The 20,556-nt window shown below is 42.9% G+C and overlaps 2 protein-coding genes across 4 annotated transcripts in view; one reads left to right on the forward strand and one right to left on the reverse strand.

Annotated features, from left to right (window-relative positions):
• Positions 1-19,887, reverse strand: part of LOC140713979 (probable C-mannosyltransferase DPY19L4) — a 128,953-nt gene extending 109,066 nt beyond the window's left edge. The window contains exons 1-2 of one of the 3 annotated variants that reach the window (XM_073024758.1): positions 19,824-19,873; positions 5,688-5,764 (exon numbers count right to left, since the gene is read on the reverse strand). In XM_073024758.1, coding sequence (XP_072880859.1) covers positions 5,688-5,701 — 14 coding nt within the window. In that variant the 5' untranslated portion in view covers positions 5,702-5,764; positions 19,824-19,873. Of the gene's footprint in view, positions 1-5,687; positions 5,765-19,823 lie in introns of all 3 variants that reach the window. The other 2 variants (XM_073024684.1, XM_073024933.1) reach the window with 2 other exon arrangements.
• gbp (glycogen synthase kinase binding protein) lies at positions 1,670-3,502 on the forward strand. Its single transcript, XM_073024350.1, has one exon. It carries the CDS (start codon positions 2,206-2,208, stop codon positions 2,773-2,775), a length of 570 nt encoding a protein of 189 aa, XP_072880451.1. The 5' UTR covers positions 1,670-2,205; the 3' UTR covers positions 2,776-3,502.
• Positions 19,888-20,556: the final 669 nt, after the last annotated feature.

Here is a 20,556-nt window from a genome sequence, read left to right on the forward strand (position 1 = left end):
TGTCAGAGTCACTCAATGTACAGACACTCCTGTACATTATGGCCATACAATTAATCTATGCATATGTTATTTTTTGTATTTATATTTATTGTATTTTATAATAATTCTTGTATTCTTTATTTTATTGTTTTTTGTGCTGCATCGAATCTGGAGTAGGATATAGGAGAACTATTTTGTTCTCCTTTATACTCGTGTACTGCAAATGATAATAAACAATCTTGAAACTCTAATTATGCTTCTGAGGCAGAAGGTTGCGCATTCAAGCTGTACTCTAAAGGGTTAAGATCAAAAATCCAGCCTGACATCTAAGGAACATCTGTGGTGGAGAAGTATTAAAAGCAAACTCATTTGATTTCTCAAATGGATACTAAAGGCATCTGAATGAGCTGAAGGGTCTCAGCCTGAAACATCGACTCCTTATTTCCCTCCATTGATGCTGCCGAACCTACTTCAGCACTTTGTGTATTGCTCTAGACTTCCAGCATCTGCAGAATCTCTTGTTTATTAAAGGCATCTTCTCGTTACTACCATCACAGAGGAAGTATAGGAACATGAACACCCACATCCAAAAATTAACAACAGTTCCTTCCCCTCCACCTTCACATTTCTGAATGGCCAATAAACCATGTACACTACTTCACCTTTTTGCACTATTTATTTAATTTAATTAATCTTTCTCATTGTAATTGATAGTTTTTTTTGATTATGTATTGCACTGTACTGCTGCTGCAAAACGACGTTTCCTGACATATGCCAGTTATATTAAACCCGACTGAACAATGTGGTGGGTGGCAGGATTACAACAGAATTTCTATTTTGTTTGTGGTAGATCGCTTTGGTTACCTTGAGGTTTCGAAGGTCACAGCTCATTCGAAAAACTGACAGGAACCGAAAATGCTTTTTATGACTAACGACCTCTGACTTGTTTATCTGGGTAGATTATTTTATTGACAACTATCAATTCCTACTTTCGTTTTGAGTTATTTGTGAGATACGTAGGCCAATTACAGGAACAATGAAGAAAAATAAACTTGCTATCTGCTTACCGTGAAGTTACACTTTTGACTCATGAATGAACTCGTTATTCTTTTTTTGGCGCTATTTACATATTTTGTAAATGATAGTATCTTTGTACTTTACTACTGCAGCAAAACAACAAATTTCACATTAAGTTAGTGAAAATTAGACAGCCCTGCTGAAGGGTCTCGGCCCAAAACGTCGACTGTACTGTTTTCCATTGATGCTGCCCGCCCTGCTGAGTTCGTCCAGCATTTTGTGTGTTGTTCAGTGAAAATAACTTCATGTATTACCGTATCAGGGGCCTTAAGACCCACACTCGGTGATTGAGAAACAGATTCTATCCCAACAGAATTGGAATTCTGATCATGAATATTACCTTCTTATTTCCTTATTTTGCACTATTTATTTTGTAGTTTGTAAAATTATGTTTCGCAAAACAACAAATTTCACGTCAAATAAGGCAGTGAAAAGACTTCTGATTCCTTTTATTGTTACCATCTGGAATAGCTTCTAATATCCGCCATCAGGTTTGTGAACGGACAATGAACACTAATTGTTATTTCCTTTTTTTGCACAATTTATTTTGCAGTTCGTTCTAAGTGCATTCGCAGTAAATGCGACTTCCTTCCATATAAGGCAGTGCATCCACGTGCGGTCGCCAACGGCCGGGCTTCAAAAACACAAACACTGGCCGTCCATTGGCCGAGCGGCAACGCGCGCCCCTCCCCCTCCCTTTCCAGTCACCGGCGACCATTCCGGTGACGTCACGCGCCATTCATTCTTCCCCGCGAGGGCGGGCCCACTGGGCAACCCCCCACACCTCATGGAGAGCGGGGTAAGTGGGGGGGGGCGAGAGAGAGAGAAAGGTTCGCATTGCACGTGACACCCAACCCTTTCTCCACCTACCCACCTAAAAGTGGGGGCTGGAAATATATAAATACCCTGCTGTTTACCCGAGCCCGCTGGCGAAGTTGTAAGGACTGATTGGCGGCTGCGCCCGGCGGTGGGCGGTCCCGCGGTGACGTCACCCTTTGTTGACAAGCGGGAGTCGGGGGCCGGCGGCCGTCGCCTCAGTCGCTGTGCGCACCCTTCCCCTCAGCGCTGCGTCCTCTCCCCCGCTCCCACTCGTTCCTTTCGGGCTGAATTCCGCTTCAACTGACGCGAAATGTGCTGGCGTGCGAGCTGATGTGCCCGGGCTGCTGGCGGGAGAGGCGACCAAGTCGTAGACAGGAGCAGGGGGAACAAAAGATGCCGAGGCGAGGGGAGGGCTTCCTCCTGCTGGAGCAGGCCGTCACGGTCGACCCGAACGAGATCGACGCTCTGGTGGCGAAGATCGGCGAGACGCTGCAGTTGCAGCGGGTGCCCGGCGGCGGGGCCGCCAAGCAGCAGCAGCAGCCGATGCAGATCATTCATCATCAGCAGCCGCCGCCGTACGAGCAGCAGCAGCAGCAGCAGCAGCAGCCTGCGCCGCGGGGCCAGGCCAAGTGCGGCTTCTACTGCATCGACCGGCTGAAGGCTCCGAGCCGCAACAAGCCTTACCAAGTGCCGGCGCGGATCCGCGACCCGGCCTCCTCCTCCTCCTCGTCGTCGGCCGGTAACGGCAAAGGGCGGATGGCGCGGCCCGGCTCCGAGGCCAGCGCCCAGCAGAAGCTGGAACAACTCCTCTCCTCGGGCAACCTGATCAAAGAGGCGGTGAGGCGCCTCCGGATCGACCGGCACTACTCGTCACTGTACGTGGAGAAGATCCCGATGTAAAACACAACACGGGGAAGAGTTGTCTCTTCCTCTGAACCGTGGGAGAGGAACATTAAAACACAAAAGAATCCACAGCCGCTGAAAATCGGTGAGAAGTGAATGAATAGTTTTTCAGAACAATAATCTGTCTTAAAGCACTGTGCGGTATTCACAAGGAGATTGATAAGGATTTTGGGATTTCATCCTTGCACCAGTTCAATTATATTTCAACGAAAACAATGCAAACCAATCTTTTACGATACTGACTGCTTGTATATTTTTTCAATGAGCTACATGCTCGGTGTTTACAGCGGAAAGGCGCGCCGTCTGGTGCTTGTTTAAACTGACGGACACCCGCAAGGTCGTTGACCAACGCTGACCTTGATCTTTTTGGACTCCCTCGTTACTTTTTGGACGGGTCTTTTCCGCAGACATTTGAATCCCGCACCCCCTCCAAAAATCGTTTCTCAGTAAAGTGGACTGGATACCAGCCGAGCCAAATCCGCATTCCAAGAACTCTAGAACCGCCAACTACATCAGGAATTCCGCGAACTGTTTACAGGACGTGTCTTTTTCCCACTAGCTTTCGGACCTGGTTTCGTGGCAAAGTAGGGTTCAAGTTCGTTGTTATTTAATAGCCACTTAAATTTCGCTACAATAAAATAAGGTGTTTACTTCGTAACGGAGTATTTCGTTGTTCCTGTTCTCCAGGAATTAATGTCAAATAAAGTATTGCAGTTGAACAACAGATTTATTTGCTTCTTGTATGATGTAGCCTACTTTAATAACTTACATTAATTTATTTGCAAAGGAAGTTGCTGGTGCATTCCATCCACAGGGGACAGGTGTTTTCAGTAGAAATAAGGAAATCACCAAGGCTAGTGTGTTTGGCATAAATATTGTGATGTGTGTAAGGCTGGGATTCTTCACCCATTCCTGTCTCGGTCAGATCCACAAAAGGTCCGGGCTGAGAAGGGTTTCTGGCAGATACAGGGCTCTTGTGCAAACTATTCATTATAACCATATAACAATCACAGCACGGAAACAGGCCATCTCAGCCCTCCTAGTCCGTGCCGAACTCTTAATCTCTCCTAGTCCCACCTACCCGCACTCAACCCATAACCCTCCACTCCTTTCCTGTCCATATACCTATCCGATTTTACCTTAAATGACACAACTGAACTGGCCTCTACTACTTCTACAGGAAGCTCATTCCACATAGCTATCACTCTCTGAGTAAAGAAATACCCCCTCGTGTTTCCCTTAAACTTTTGCCCCCTAACTCTCAAATCATGTCCTCTCGTTTGAATCTCCCCTACTCTCAATGGAAACAGCCTATTCACGTCAACTCTATCTATCCCTCTCAACATTTTAAATACCTCGATCAAATCCCCCCTCAACCTTCTAAGCTCCAATGAATAGAGACCTAACTTGTTCAACCTTTCTCTGTAACTTAAGTGCTGAAACCCAGGTAACATCCTAGTAAATCGTCTCTGCACTCTCTCTAATTTATTGATATCTTTCCTATAATTCGGTGACCAGAACTGTACACTATATTCCAAATTTGGCCTTACCAATGCCTTGTACAATTTTAACATTACATCCCAACTTCTGTACTCAATGCTCTGATTTATAAAGGCCAACTTTCCAAAAGCCTTCTTCACCACCCTATCTACATGAGACTCCACCTTCAGGGAACTGTGCACCATTATTCCTAGATCTCTCTGTTCCACTGCATTCCTCAATGCCCTACCATTTACCCTGTATGTTCTATTTGGATTATTCCTGCCAAAATGTAGAACCTCACACTTCTCAGCATTAAACTCCTATTACTATTTTCTATTAGTAATTTTCTATTACTATAAATTACTATTTTCACTGGCATTTGATGTTTGCTGGCAGCAGTACATATTAAAGTGTATGAATTAGAATAATTTAAAAACTGGTTTACAGTAAAATTTATACAACTAAAGGGGGGGGAGGAAGTAGAGTTCAATATCCATTCAGAAATCTATTGCCAGCCACTGAGTAACAGAATTACCTGAGCTTGTTTCCGTTTGCATAAAACTGTGTTTTCCCACAAATTGATTAAAGTTAAGTCTGCTCCTGCTGGGAAAGTGGAATGCCCCTGTTGGCCCAGAGAAAATCCGATTTCTCAGAAGTTTTGACTGTTTATTTATTTTTAGTAATATGAATTTGCATAGACACAGAATTATTCTTTCAGTTTCTTTCAAGAGCTGAGCTCGAATGGGTTTTCAGAAGCGACAGCCCACTTGCCGTGTTGTCGGTGACTTAAGTTCAGCAGCAGCATCAATCATCAATGCTGGGACTTGTTGACTGCAAAGGGTTGGGTTCGAGTTTGGCCGGTGTGCATTTGTTATTCTCCAGTAGCCAAACCTTGTAAATGGGGAGGGAGCTGGTGTGAGATCAGCACAATCTTCATACGTAAACAAAATCATTAATAACAACATGTATGGTTTAAAGAAAGGGAAAGTTTAGAAAAGCGAGTAAACAACAGCAGCTGCGACAGTCTTGAAAAAACGAAAAGTAATTAGTGAAGGCATTAAAGAAAATAGAGATTAGGAAATAAATAGATTAAACAATAGAACAGTTGTGACAGTCTAAAAGAAAAGTAATGAAACAGTAATTGACAGTACAATCTTTGCTAACGAAGTGCGAATAACCCGGTAGTGCATGGAAAACAAACTCTTTGTCCCTTTGTTTTGCCCAGCCTTGCCCGTGAGTGGACAGGGTTCTGTAATGACTAGGCAAACGGCTTCAATTTGCTTTGTGTGGAATGTATGCATCGTATGGGGGAGGTGTTTGTTCTCTTAACCTTGTCCTTTCTTTCCTTTATCTAACATGCTACAAGACATTCAATGTGTTTACATTGTTCCAGGAAATGGGTTATTAATATGTTTGCAAGTTCTTACCTGTTCAATGGCATTACTTAGGTCACATTCCAGAGTTGTTTGAAAGAGTGTTTGCTTGTTTAGCTGATCGTTGAAATCTGTGAATGAGCCGTGTTAAACTGGTAATCAAGCTTTATGAAACTTGACAGCATTATGAAAATACAGATATGAGCTACACTGCCCAGAGTGCACAGCTGCTTTTTTGTATGACGGAAAAAGTCGAGGAATTTGTCATTTCAGAGTTGTTGCACATGAGAAAGAACTGTATTCTTCATCTCACTAAATAACAATACTAAAATTTATTCAATATTAGATTTACCCATGACAAAAAAAACTAAAGTTAATTGTCTGCCTCTTGTATGGGGGGGGGGGGGGAGAAATAGCTCCCTCTACCTATTTAAATACTCCCAATGACGTGTGTCTCAAATAGCTTCTAACAAGTCCAGCTCCTAGACTTCATGTGTGGTTTAGTTGATCAATGGAACTATTTCTACTGATAGGACAAGGTTCAAAGGCGAGTTACAGGGCTCTTAAAATCAGTCGCTTCAGGCAGATGGGGCTTGTCAACCCTGGTTGGCATCTCATCTAGGAGAAGGAAAACTGATCTCAAATCTCCTGGAGGTGGAGTCCCTAAGGCAGTCCTATGAGTTCAATGCCGACTGGCAACTCCTGTGGTGTTGCTGGTGCCCCCTTTATATTTATCAGCTGCTTGAAGACGGGGAGCCTACTAGATAGATAGATAGATAGATAGATACTTTATTCATCCCCATGGGGAAATTCAACTTTTTTCCAATGTCCCATACACTTGTTGTAGCAAAACTAATTACATACAATTAATTACTACATGGACATTGACTTGCTCTCTATTGTACTGCCCTGGCTTGGATAGCATGTAAACTGGGACGCAACAGCCATGGTCAACCCTGACTAACGGAGGCCTCAAATTAAATAAAAATCTTGTGTTTGTGTGGGGTAATTGTAGTTCAGCTTGATCAAACAGAGTGTTTGTGCTAAACTTCAGACCTCTTATTTTCACTTCAAAGACACTAATTTCTCACCTAAGTGCCCATCTGCTGATACATGCCTATATTCCTAACATTGACCAACCTGTAACCAGCATATCATGAACTCGCCCAGTCCTAACTATTGCATGCTCATACCTCACTCCATGCTTGCTGATATACATCCGATCCTAGCCACAAAGTATCATATTTTCAAAATTATTTTTGTTTTAAACTCTCTCTATGCAGTATGTTAAGGTTAACGTATGAGGACTGTTTGAATGCTCTGCATCTGTACTCCCAGCATTTAGAAGAATAATGGAGGATCTCATTGAAACCTATCGAACACTGAAAGGCCTGGATAGAATGGATGTGGAGACACACACAAAATGCTGCTTGAACGCAGCAGGCCAGGCAGCACCTATAGGAAGTACAGACGACGTGTCTCGGCCCAAAATGTCGACTGTACTTCTTCCTATAGACGCTGCCTGGCCTGTTGTGTTCTACCAGCATTTTGTGTGTGTTGCTTGAATTTCCAGCATCTACAGATTTCCTCGTGTTTAGATGTGGAGAGGCTGTTTCCTATAAGTGGGGGAGTCTAGGACTAGAGGATGCAGCATTAGAAAAGAGAGCCATCCATTTAGAACCAAGGTGAGGAATTTCTTTAGCCTGAGAGTGGTGAATCTGTGGAATTCATTGCCACAGATGGCTGTGGAGGCCAAATCATTACACATATTTAAAGTGGTGAGAGACAGGTTCTTGATTAGTAAGGGCATCAAAGATTACGGGGAGAAGGCAGGAGAGTGGGGTTAAGAACGGTTCATCAGCCATGATGAATCGGCTGAGCAGACTCGATGGGCCATGTTGCTTAATTTTGCTCCTGTACCTTTTAAAACCATAAGACATAGGAGCAGAATTAGGCCATTTGGCCCATTGAGTCTGCACCACCATTGGTGATCCTTTTTCCCCTCCTTAACCCGATTTCCCGGCCTTCTCCCCCTAACAGATACCATGTCCAATCAAGAACCTGTCAATCTCTGACTTAAGTACACCCAGCGACCTGGCCTCTTCAGCTGCCTGTGGCAACAAATTCCACAAATTCACCACCCTATGGCTAAAGCAATTTCTCTATCTCTGTTTTGAAAGGGTGCCCCTCTATCCTGAGGCTGTGCCCCCTTGTCCTAGTCTCCCCCACCATGGGAAACATCCTTTTCACATCTACTCTATTTAAGCCTTTCAACATTTGAAAGGTTTCAATGAGATTCCACACCCCCCCCCCCCCACCAATCCTTCTGAATACCAGCGAGTTCAGACCCAGAGCTGTCAAATGTTCCTTGTAAGATAACCCTTTCATTTCTAGAATCATCCTTTGAACCTCCTCTGGACCCTTTTCTAAGATGAGGAGCCCAAAACTGTACACAATATTCAAGGTGAGGCCTCACCAGTGCCTTATAAAACCTCAGTATCACATCCTTGCTCTTGTATTCTAGACCTCTTGAAATGAATGTTAACATGGCATTTGCCTTCCTCACCACCGTGTACTCAACCTGCAAGTTAATCTTCAATGTGTTCTGCACAAGTTCTTCCAAGACCCTCTGCATCTCAGATTCCTGGATTTTCTCCCCGGTTCGAAAATAGTCGGCACATTTATTTCTACTACCAAAGTGCATGACTGTGCATTTTCCAACATTGTATCCCTTGTAGCTTTAGGTATTGAGTTCCATGGTTTAGGGGCATAGTTCAACAAAGTTAGCCTGTCAATTATCTTTGAAGGGAGATTGTTTAAATTTAATTGACTGTAGAAGAAGACCGAAGCACTCGAGCAAGATCACAAAACAAAAGTGATTCTGTGATGTACTCCAGTCCCAGACCATTGAAAGTTTTACAAACAAAATAAAAGAACTTTAAAATCAATTCTAAAAGATACAAGACTGCTGTGCTTTCTTGATCCAAGCTACCATTTTATGATCTTTATGAGTTTAAAAGTAAGTTTAGTATGATGTTCTCATTTCCATCTTGCAGAGTTTAGTTCTAGAAACATAGGCAGTAGTGTTTAAAACATAAATTATTCCCTATTCCCAGTTATCTTGTGTATAATTGTTGGGTAAAGATGGCACCAGTGAATGATTCCTTGGGTGACTTTTTCCAGATAATCTCTTCAATTATTTTATGTTCTATATGTCTTCTGCTTGTTCTTTTTGTCTTGATTGTGTTTTGGAAATTGTTGGAGTGATGTGTAATTTGGAATTCAATTGAATGATCTAGCGATCTGCTGTCTGGGGAGAGGACTGAGAGTATGAGCTGCCTCGTGGAGAAGACCAAGGACTTCTTGAAAGTGAGTCCTTAGGTTGCGGACAACAAACGAGAAAATCTGAGAATGCTGGAAATCAAAGCAATTCCCACAAAATGCTGGAGGAACTCAGCAGGCAAGGTAACTTCTATGGAAAAGAGTAAAACAATCGATGTTTTGGGCTGAAACCCTTTGTGAGGTTTCTCTTTTTTTAAAAAAGAGAAGTCTGACTTCCCTTTTCCATAGATGCTGCCTGGCCTGGTGGTGTGGGACCTAAGGCTTCTTGATAGCAGAAGCAAGAAGAGAGCATGGCCTGGATGGTGGTGGCCATTGATGATAGATGCCACTTTCCTGTGACAGTGCTTCATGTAGATCTGCTCAATGGTGTGCAATCAACACAAACTCATTTCACTGTATGTTTCAATGTATATGTGCTAAATAAATGAATATAAATAAAAGTTAGGCAGTGTTTATGGAATGGAGTAAACAGTCAACATTTCAGGCTGAGGCTCTTCATTGGGATCTATTCGTGCTCCCATTTCTTCTCCTTTTATGTCTTCAGCTTCCTTAGCCCTAAGATATTAAATTTCTTAATCTTTTTGCTTACTACTGTTTTCTCCATAAAATCTTCCTCCTTATATCTATTGTGCTAAAGTGATGGTATTAAAATTTGTTCAGTGACATTTTTGGATGTTTTGATAAGCTAATGACACCTAAGAGCAGAATTAGGTTATACAGCCCATCTAATCTGCTCCACCATTTCATCATGGCATATTTATTATCCCTGTCATCCCCCATCTCCTGCCTTTTCCCCATAACCTTTGATGCCCTTACTAATCAAGAACCTATCAAACTGCACTTTAAGGATACCCAATGTCTTAGTCTGCCCTGTCAGTGGTAACAAATTCCACAGATTCACCACCTTTTGGCTAAAGACATTCCTCTTCATCTGTGTTCTAAATGGACGTCCTTCTATTCTGAGGGTGTGTCTTCTGGCCCTAGATTCCTTTCCACTCTATCTAGGCCTTTCAATATTCAATGAGACACCCTGCCCCCAACTTTGTTCTTCTAAAGCCCAGTGAGTACAGGCCCAGGGCCATTAAACTTTCCTCTTTCATTACTGGGATCATCTTTTGAACCTCCATTGGACTCTCTCCAAAGCCAGCATACCTCCTTTTCTTAGATAGGTTATATAGTCTACAGTTGTGCACCCTGCTCTTTAGTCCCAGCCTTTTAAATTTGTATTATTTATTGTTTTGAAGGTCATAATTACATCCATATCTAACACTGTATCATTCTAATTATTCTGAAATATATTTTTCTTCCTGGCGTCTGTTTTCTTTAACTGTTATTAATATGAAACTCTTCTTGCTACAAATGCTAGCTGAAGAAGGGTTTTGGCCTGAAACGTCGACTATTTATTTCCGTAGATGCTGCCTGACTTGTTGAGTTCCTCCAGCCTCTTGTGTGTGTTGCTCTGCAAATGCTACCTTATCTGCTGAGTATTTCCAGCGTTTCATTCTTAATATTGCTTCCTGACTCTAGTTATTGAGTCTGTTTAGTTATTAGTACCACACTGTTACAGCTCAGTGCTTTGGAGTTCACAGTTTAATTCCAACACTGTCTGTAAGAAGTTTGTATGTCCTTCTCGTGAGCGTCTGGGTTTCCTCCCGGTCCTTCAGTTTCCTCCCATAGTCCAGAGACGTACTGGTTGGTAGGTTAATTGGTTGTTGTAAATTGTTATGTGATTACGATTAAATCAGTGGGTTGCTGGTTGGGCCAGAAGGACCTGTTCTGTATGTCCAAATAAATTTTTTTTTAAAAGTACTTTTATTTATTGTGCCTTAATCTTTGTGATTTTAAACACTTTTCCTTTTGAGGGAAGAGATAGAAATAATTTTGCTGCTCCAGTCTATAAGAATAATTAGAAATTCTCTTCCTGGGAGCCATTATATTTTATTAGGTACCTCCTGAACTTCATAAGGCAGCTACTGAGTGTTTGCTCCTGGTTTTCTGTTGCTCTCGCCCATCCACTTCAAGGTTTGAAGTGTTGGGCGTTTAGAGATGCTGTTCTGCACACCACTGTTGTAACATGTGATTATTTGAGTTACTGTTGCCTTCCTGTAAGCTTGAACACATCTGTCCATTATTTGCATTAACGAGCAGGTGTAACTAGTAAAATGGCCACTGAGTTTAGACATTTCATTCTCTCTTTAGCAAAGCTCTCATGTCCTTGTTAAAGTGTGTATTCCACATTATTGAACTTTCGGATCCATGTCTTGGGATGTAGCTGCCACTGGCAAGGCTAGCACTGACCACTGTTATGATAGTGGTTTGTATGCATGTATTTACTTATATATTAATGTATCTATTTGAGATACAGAGAAGAACAGGCCATTCCGACCCAACAAGCCACACCATGCAGCAAAGCACCAATTTAACTTTAGCCTATTACAGGACAATTTACAATTGCCAATTAACCTACAAAGACCTACTAACCTGTATGTCTTTGGAATGTAGGAGAAAACCAGAGGACCCATGCACACTCACTCGAAGGACGTACAAATCTCTAATAGACAGAGCCGGAATTAAACTCCAAACTCTGATGCTCTGAGCTGTAATAGCATTGCACTAACCACTCTGAAGGAATGGCAGTATAATTTCAAGCTTGGATTGTGTTGCTAAGGAAGAGAGCCACATACTTGCTTGTCCTCAATGACAGAGGTCATGTGTTTGGAAAGTACCCTGTGTAAATGCAATGCACTTGATCGATGGTTGGCATCTGCAAGCATGGTGGGAGGGACTGAATGCTAGGGTGATGCATGGGTTGCTTTGGCTCAATCATACCGAGTCCCTTGAGTGTTGATGGAGCTGTACTCATCCAGAGAAGCCTAGAGTATCTTATTATGGCTCATGCGTCTTGTAGATGGCTTAAAGACTTTAGGGTATCAGAAATGAGTCAACCACCACAGGTTACCCAGCCTTTGATCTGTTCCAGTAACCAGATTAGCTTTATTTGTCACACGTACATCAAAGCACATAGTGAAATGCATTATTTGCATCAAATCAAATCAGCAAGGGTGTGCTTGGAGCAGCCCGCGTGTGTCACCATGCCTCTGGCGCCAACATAGCATGTCCACACTCACTAACCTAACCAATGTCTTTGTAATGTGGGAGGAAACCGGAGCATCCGGAGGAAACACAGGCAGTCACGGGGAGAGCATATACACTCCTTAAAGGCAGCGGGAGGAACTGAGACCTCGATTGATGATCGCAGGTGATGAAACAGCATTACATTAACCGCTGTGCCTCAGTGCTGTTGGAGATATAGTCATCCAGAACAGCCCAGGGTATTCTGTCATGGCTGATGTGTCTTGTAGGGTGTAAGGCAAGGGTTTGCAACCCGGGGTCCATAGACACCTCGGTTAATGGTAGGGATCCATGGCATAAAAAGAGGTTGGGAATCCCTGTTGTAAATGCTTTGGCATATCAGAAGTCAAAGTTCAAAGTGAATTTATTATTAGAGTACATATAGGTCACCATATACAACCCTGAAATTCATTTTCTTGTGGGCATTCACAGTAAGTACTAAGAAACAAAAAAAAGTAAATAAGTAATAAACATCGAGAATGTGAGATGAAGTGTGAGTCCATAGGCTGTGGGAACAGAGTAAGTGAAGTTATACTCTGGTTCAAAAGTCAGATGGTTGAGGGGTAATAACTGTTCCTGAACCTGGTGATGTGGCTCCTGAGGCTCTTTTACCTCTTTCCTGATGGCAGCAGTGAGAAAAGATGATGGGATGGATGATGGATGCTACTTTCCTGTGCCAGTGCTGAGTATAGTGGTACGGAAAACTTTGCCTGTGATGGAGATGAGTCATCAGCCTCTAACCTGTTCCTGTAACCACAATAATTATGTGGCAAATCCAGGAGAATTTCTGGTCAATGGCAGCCTAGGGGATATCAACAATGGAAAACTTGACAACAGTAATGTCATTGTACATCAAAGACAAGGTGGATAGACTTTCACTTGTTGAAGGTAATCATAGCCTGTCCCTTTTATGGTACCAATGTTACTTGGCCATGCCATGCCTGAATGATGTTCGGGTTTTCCTGCATGGTCTGCTTGATTTACTGAGGAACTGTGATTGGAATTTATTAGAGTTGAGTTTATTGTTAGACACACAAGTACAAGAATGCACAGGTGTAATGAAAAGCTTTTTTTGCTGCAGCATCACAAGTATATTAGAATCCGAGAAGCTACATTCACAAGAAATAAGAACATGAATTATTCATGGCCCTATGCCTGACTTTTCATGGCTAAGTGGTTTTCCCAATTCTTTCTGCACTACTCTGATCACAACCTCCATCAATTCCCTCAACTTTGCCTCCAACTTTCACCCTACCCTTAAACTCACTCGGTCTGTTTCTGACTGTTCTCTCCCCTTTCTTGATCTCTCTGTCTCCATCTCCAGAGACAAACTGTCTACCATAGCTTTTAAAATTTTACTGAGTCACAAAGCTATCTTGACTATACTTACTTCCATCCTGTCACATGTAAGTCCTAATGAAGGGTCTCTGCCAGAAATATTGAATCCTTATTGCTTTCCATAGATGCTGCCTGACCTGCTGAGTTCCTCCGGCATTTTGTGCATGTTAACATTAATTATGCACAATCTTTAAGGAAGAACACAGTTCAAAGATTTAAAGTACATTTATTATCAAAGTATGTAGAAACATAAAAAGCCTACAGCACAATACAGGCCCTTCGGCCCACAATGCTGCGCCAAACATTTACGTACTTTAGAAATTACCTAGGGTTACCTCCCTAGGTAGAACGAAAAAGTGTTCCTCCATGGCCAAGATACAAAACCAACCGTCACACAGTAGCACACGTAATTACAGTAGCAGAAAACCACAGTTAGAAACAAAAAATAATATAAGTCTCTGAGTGTTATGGTCTGTTGATTGATATTGCATGGGATGTTGTCCTGGAGCCATATTTCTGCAAGGACAAGCCCGCAGCAGATCCACAGACACTGTGTGTTAGTGCAGCTGCGACAAACACACTCCAGCTTATCTTTCACCGAGTGAACACTGGAGTGCAGTACCCACGGTGGGGGCAAGCCCCCAACCCAGCACATCCGCCACACCTCTGCGCTCTCCCACACCGCCTCTGGCATCTCCTCCCCTTGATGGCTACAACAAGTGACCCCATGGCATGAGGCTGTGATGCATGGAACAACTGAGGCCACACAACTGCCCCCCTCCCCCCATCTCACCAATGAACTGGACTTGCAGTCTGCTGCATTATCAATGTCCAACAAGGTCTTGTGATGATATGTGCATTATGTGAAGAATGGATCCTCGACTTCCTAACTGGAAGACCACAATCTGTGCGGATTGGTGATAACATCTCCTCCTTGCTGACGATCAACACTGGTGCACCTCAGGGGTGTGTGCTTAGCCCCCACTGCTCTACTCTCTGTATACACATCACTGTGTGGCTAGGTGTAGCTCAAATACCATTTATAAATTTGCTGACAATACAAACATTGTTGGCAGAATCTCAGGTGGTGACGAGAGGGCGTACAGGAGTGAGATATGCCAACTAGTGGAGTGGTGACACAGCAACAACCTGGCACTCAACATCAGTAAGACGAAAGAGCTGATTGTGGACTTCAGGAAGGGTAAGACGAAGGAACACATGCCAATCCTCATAGAGGGATCAGAAGTGGAGAGAGTGAGCAGTTTCAAGTTCCTGGGTGTCAAGATCTCTGAGGATCTAACCTGGTCCCAACATATTGATGCAGTTATAAAGAAGGCAAGGCAGCGGCTATACTTTATTAGGAGTTTGAAGAGATTTGGTATGTCAACAAATACACTCAAAAACTTGTATAGATGTACCGTGGAGAGCATTCTGACAGGCTGCATCACTGTCTGGTATGGAGGTGGGGGGGGGGGGGGGGGTGAGTTTCTGCACAGGACCGAAAGAAGCTGCAGAAGGTTGTAAATCTAGTCAGCTCCATCTTGGGCACTAGCCTACAAAGTACCCAGGACATCTTTAGAGACCAGTGTCTCAGAAAGGTAGCGTCCATTATTAAGGACCTCCAGCACCCAGGGCATCCCCTTTTCCCACTGTTACCATCAGGTAGGAGGTACAGAAGCCTGAAGGCACACACTCAGCGATTCAGAAACAGCTTCTTCCCCTCTGACATCTGATTCCTAAATGGACACTAGCTCACTTTTTAAAAATATATAGTATTTCTGTTTATTGCACAACTTTTAATCTATTGAATATACATGTACTGTATAAAGTATACCGAATAAGATTTATTTATTATTATTACTACTTTTTTTTCTTCTATATTATGTATTGCCTTGAATTGCTGCGACTAAGTTAACAAATTTCATGTCACATGTGGTGATAGATAGATAGATCTGATTCTGAGAAAGAGGCTTTTGTCACAGAAGAGAGTGCTGTTCCAGTGACACAAAGGGTGCCCGCCTGAACAGATCCCAAGCCCAAGGTGTCCACCAGCTGGGGCCAGGTCGCCATTAATTTATGTACTTCCAACTTAACTATGGCCTTTTCTATGACTGGTTTCATTCAGTAGAAGAGTTTCAGTGGAAAAATATGCCCTGTTTATGAACATCAATTTCTGTAACTTCCAGTAATTTCTCCCCCCCTCTCTTTCACTTTTTCCATTACCCATTCTGACTCCCTTCTCACCCCTTCTCCTCCTCAGCTGCCCATCACCTCCCTCTGGTTCCCCTCCTCCTTCCCTTTCTCCTAAGGTCCAGATTCCTTCTTCTTCAGCCCTTTACCTTTTTCACCTATCGCCTTCCAGCTTCACACTACCACCTCCCTCTCTACCCACCCACCTTCTCCCTCGTCTGGTCTCACTTATGAGCTGACAGCTTCTTACTTTATTCTCTCTCACCCACCCTGTTCGAGGTACTTGGAGACTAATGATAAAATAAGTAAAAGTCAGCATGGTTTCTGGCAAGGGCAATCTTACCTGACAAATCTGTTAGAATTCTTCAAGGAAGTAACAAGCAGGTGGACAAAGGAGAGGCAGAGGGTGTCATTTATTTGGAATTTCAGAAGGCGTTTGATAAAGTGCTACACGTGAGGCTGCTTAACAAGATAAAATCTTATGGCATTACAGGGAAGATACTGACATGGATAGAGGAATGGCTGACAGGCAGGAGGCAGCGAGTGCGAATAAAGGTGGCCTTTTCTGGTTGGTTGCCAGTGACTAGTGGTGTTCCTCAGGGGTCAGTGTTGGGACCACTACTTTTCACATTGTTTGTCAATGGAATTGATGGCTTTGTGAAAAAGTTTGAGGGGGTTGAGTAGGACCCAGGATCAGCCATGATGGAATGGCAGAGCAGACTTGATGGGCTGAATGGCCTAATTCTGCTCCTATGCCTTATGGTCAAATATATGTCACTGTTTACAAAACTGAGGTTCATTTTCTTGCAGGCTTTCGCTGTAAATACAAAGAAGCACAATAGAATCAACAATGACCTACACACAAACCAAGATGGACAAACAACGCACACAAAATGCTGGTGGAACGCTGCAGGCCAGGCAGCATCTATAGGGAGAACCGCTGTCGACGTTTCGGGCCGAGACCCTTCGTCAGGACTAACTGAAAGGAAAGATAGTAAGAGATTTGAAAGTAGGAGGGGGAGGGGAAAATGCGAAATGATAGAAGACCAGAGGGGGTGGGGTGAAGCTGAGAGCTGGAAAGGTGATTAGCGAAAGGGATACAGAGCTAGAGAAGGGAAAGGATCATGGGACGGGAAGGCTAGGGAGAAAGGAAGGGGGAGGGGAGCACCAGAGGGAGATGGAGAACAGGCAGAGTGATGGGCAGAGAGAGAAAGAAAAAAGGGAGGGGGAGAAAAAACAAAAAAAATCTAAATATATCAGGGATGGGGTAAGAAGGGGAGGAGGGGCATTAACAGAAGTTAGAGAAGTCAATGTTCATGCCATCAGATTGGAGGCTACCCAGCCGGTATATAAGGTGTTGTTCCTCCAACCTGAGTGTGTCTTCACCTTGACAGTAGAGGAGGCCATGGATAGACATATCAGAGTGGGAATGGGACGTGGAACTAAAGTGTGTGGCCACTGGGACAAACAATGAATGTGCAGAAAAGATAAACTGTGTAAATAGAAAATCAAAACACAAATAATGAAGTAATAAATAATATTGAGAACAATTCATTGTCCATTCAGAAATCTGATGGCGGAGGAGAAAAAGCTGTTCCTGAAACGTTGTGTGTGTGTCTTCAAGCTCCTATACCTCCTCCTTGATGGTAGCAATGAGAAGAGGGCATGTCCTGGGTGATGTGAGTCTTTAATGATGGATGCTGCTTTTTTGAGGCATCGCCTTTTGAAGAAGTCCTCAATGCTGGGGAGGCTAGTGCCCATGATAGAGCTGGCTGAATTTACAACTTCCTGCAGCTTTTTCTGATGCTGTGTAGTGCCCCCTAGCATCCATACCAGACGGTGTCGCAACCAGTTTGAATGCTCTCCATGATACATTTGTAGAAATTTGCGAGAGTCTTTGGTGACACACCAAGTCGAGTGTTGATAGTCAGCGAGGAGATGTTATTTCCAATCTGCACTGGCTGTGGTCTCCCGACGAAATGCCCTCAGGAATGGGCAATAATGCTGTCTTCCCAACAACACATGCATTTCTTGAGCAGATAAAAAGAAAAACATTGAAGGCACTATCTTGCTGTATTGGCTGAGGTAAGATAATTCATCCCTGACTTTAAAAAAGTGAAATAAACATCTTGACAGTATCGGTTATAGTGGTGGCTCTCAGGTTCCCCCTTAGCCACCGATGACTAAGATATCTTGGAAACAACACAGTGTGGGCAAATGTTTATGCAAGGTAAGAGTTACTGTTAATCATTACCATTTGTATCACATGTACAATTTTATCAACTAATAGTGAAAAACAGCAATGAGCATATCAAAAACTAACAAGTTTAAATGTATAGTGTTTTCTTTAAACTTCATTTTGCTTGAATCAAACCTTTCAGATTTAGATTTATTTGTGACATGTACACAGAAAATACAGAGAAATGCATTGTCAGGTGAGGTGGTGAAAAGTGTAGCCGTTAAAGTTAATTTAAAATTCACCTTGACATTGAAAATGTTTATGAAGTTGATTGTTTAACTTTATTTTTTATTTTAGTGAAGTAGATAAGTCCTTCAGAATCAGGTTTATTATTACCGACATATTTCATGAAATTTACACAATAAGTCATAAGAGTAGTATTAAGCCATTCAGCCCATTGAATCTGCTCTGCCATTCCATCACAGCTGATTTATTATCTCACTCAACCCTATTCTGCTGCCTTCTCCCTGTATCCTTTGATGCCCTGACTAATCAAGAACCTATTAACCTCACTTTAAATAGACCCAATGACTTTTTGTTTTGCTGCAGCAGTGCAGTGCAATACATAACATATACAATAATCACAATAATAAATATGTATTTGTTATTATTATTAATATTAAATATGTAGTTAATACTAAAAACAAAAATACTGAGGTCATGTTTATGGACCTTTGAGAAATCCGATGCTGGAGGGGAGGAAGTGGTCCTAAAATGTTATGTGTGTGTCTTCAGGTTCCTGAACCTCCTCTTTGATGCTAGTAATGAGAAGAGGGCATGTCCTGGGTGATGTGGGTCTTTAATGATGGATGACGCCTTTTTGAGGCACAACCTTTTGAACATGTTCTTGATGCTGGGGAGGATAGTTCCCATGATGGAGATGGTTGAGTTTACAACGCTCTGCAGCTTTTTCTGATCCTGTGCAGTGTCCCCCCTCCCCCCCGCCCCCACCCCCTGACTTATCAGACAATCAGTTAGAATGCTCTCCACAGTACATCCATAGAAATTTGCTTGTGGACATCTTTGGTGACATACCACATCTGAAACCCCTAATAAAGTGTAACTGATGGTGTGCCTCATGAGCGAATGGGCAGACTTTTATTCTCAGTTGATTCTGTCTTTTTTTCAGAAACAACTTGTGTTAAACAACTTGCTGATAAATTGCTGGGCAAGATTCCTGATCAGTCCTCTGTCTAATGTGGCCTTTTTTTTTTTAGCTGGGAGTGTTTTACAACCAGATGCTAATGACTGGAAAGATCAGCTATGGTAACTACTCCCGTCTAATCTCGTCAAGCCTCTAAGATGTGTGAACATATTTAGAATCATCTGGGATGCTGGAAAGCATCCAAATTTCTGTTCTAAGTTCTGGTTTGTCATGGATACTTTTCTGGGTTCAGGGCCTCAGCTGTTTCTGTAAATGGTCTGATTACCTTCTCTTTATAGACTTTATGTCACACAACTCTATATATACTCGCATGATACTGTCACCGAGGATGCAACAATAGTTTTCCCATGAGACCTCAACTGGATATTCATGCCTTTCACGCATGTCCAGCTTCAACCCTTCCATAAGTAGACGGAACCAGCACACAGCAGACTGAAAACCTATACAGTATCTTGAAAAAGTATTCATCCCCACAACCATAGAACATTACAGCACAGAAACCATTTTCACATTTTACTGTATCATCTTCCAAGTTTCAAATATATTGAAGTAGGATTTTTGAGATAATCTACAAAGTATTGTGCATCATGTCCAATCAAAAGAAATGATGTCTTCAGTACAACACTGTGGGGTGAAAGGTCTGTTCCTATGCTGTATTATTCAATGTTTAAAAATCCCAAAACCTGTTAACAATTTACAAACAATTAAAAACCAAAATTGTGAGGTTGAAAAAGTAAACACGAGGAAATCTGCAGATGCTGGAAATTCAAACAACAGCACTCACAAAATGCTGGTGGAACACAGCAGGCCAGGCAGCGTCTATAGGGAGAAGTGCTGTCAACGTTTCGGGCCGAGATCCTTTGTCAGGACTAACCGAAAGGAAAGATAGTAAGAGATTTGAAAGTAGTGGGGGGAGGGGGAAATGCAAAATGATAGGAAAAGACCGGAGGGGGTGGGATGAATCTAAGAGCTGGAAAGATGATCGGTGAAAGTGATACAGAGCTGGAGAAGGGAAAGGATCATGGGACGGGAGGCCTCAGGAGAAAGAAAGGAGGGGGGGGGGAGAAGCACCAGAGGGAGATGGAGAACAGGCAAACAACTGAATATGTCAGGGATGGGGTAAGAAGGGGAGGAGGGGCATTAATGGAAGTTAGAGAAGTCAATGTTCATGCCATCAGGTTGGAGGCTACCCAGCCGGTATATAAGGTGTTGTTCCTCCAACCTGAGTTTGGATTCATTTTGACAATAGAGGAGGCCATGGATAGACATATCAGAATGGGAATGGGAAGTGGAATTAAAATGTGTGGCCACTGGGAGATCCTGCTTTTTCTGGCAGACTGAGCGTAGGTGTTCAGCGAAACTGTCTCCCAGTCTGCGTCGGGTCTCGGCCCGAAACGTTGACAGTGCTTCTCCTATAGATGCTGCCTGGCCTGCTGTGTGCCACCAGCATTTTGTGTGTGTTGTAGGTTGAAAAAGTATTCGATCCCCTCTGTAATTTTCCTCAGGTGCAATACTGT

Source organism: Hemitrygon akajei, chromosome 1, assembly GCF_048418815.1.
Source record: "Hemitrygon akajei chromosome 1, sHemAka1.3, whole genome shotgun sequence".
Lineage (NCBI taxonomy): Eukaryota > Metazoa > Chordata > Chondrichthyes > Myliobatiformes > Dasyatidae > Hemitrygon > Hemitrygon akajei.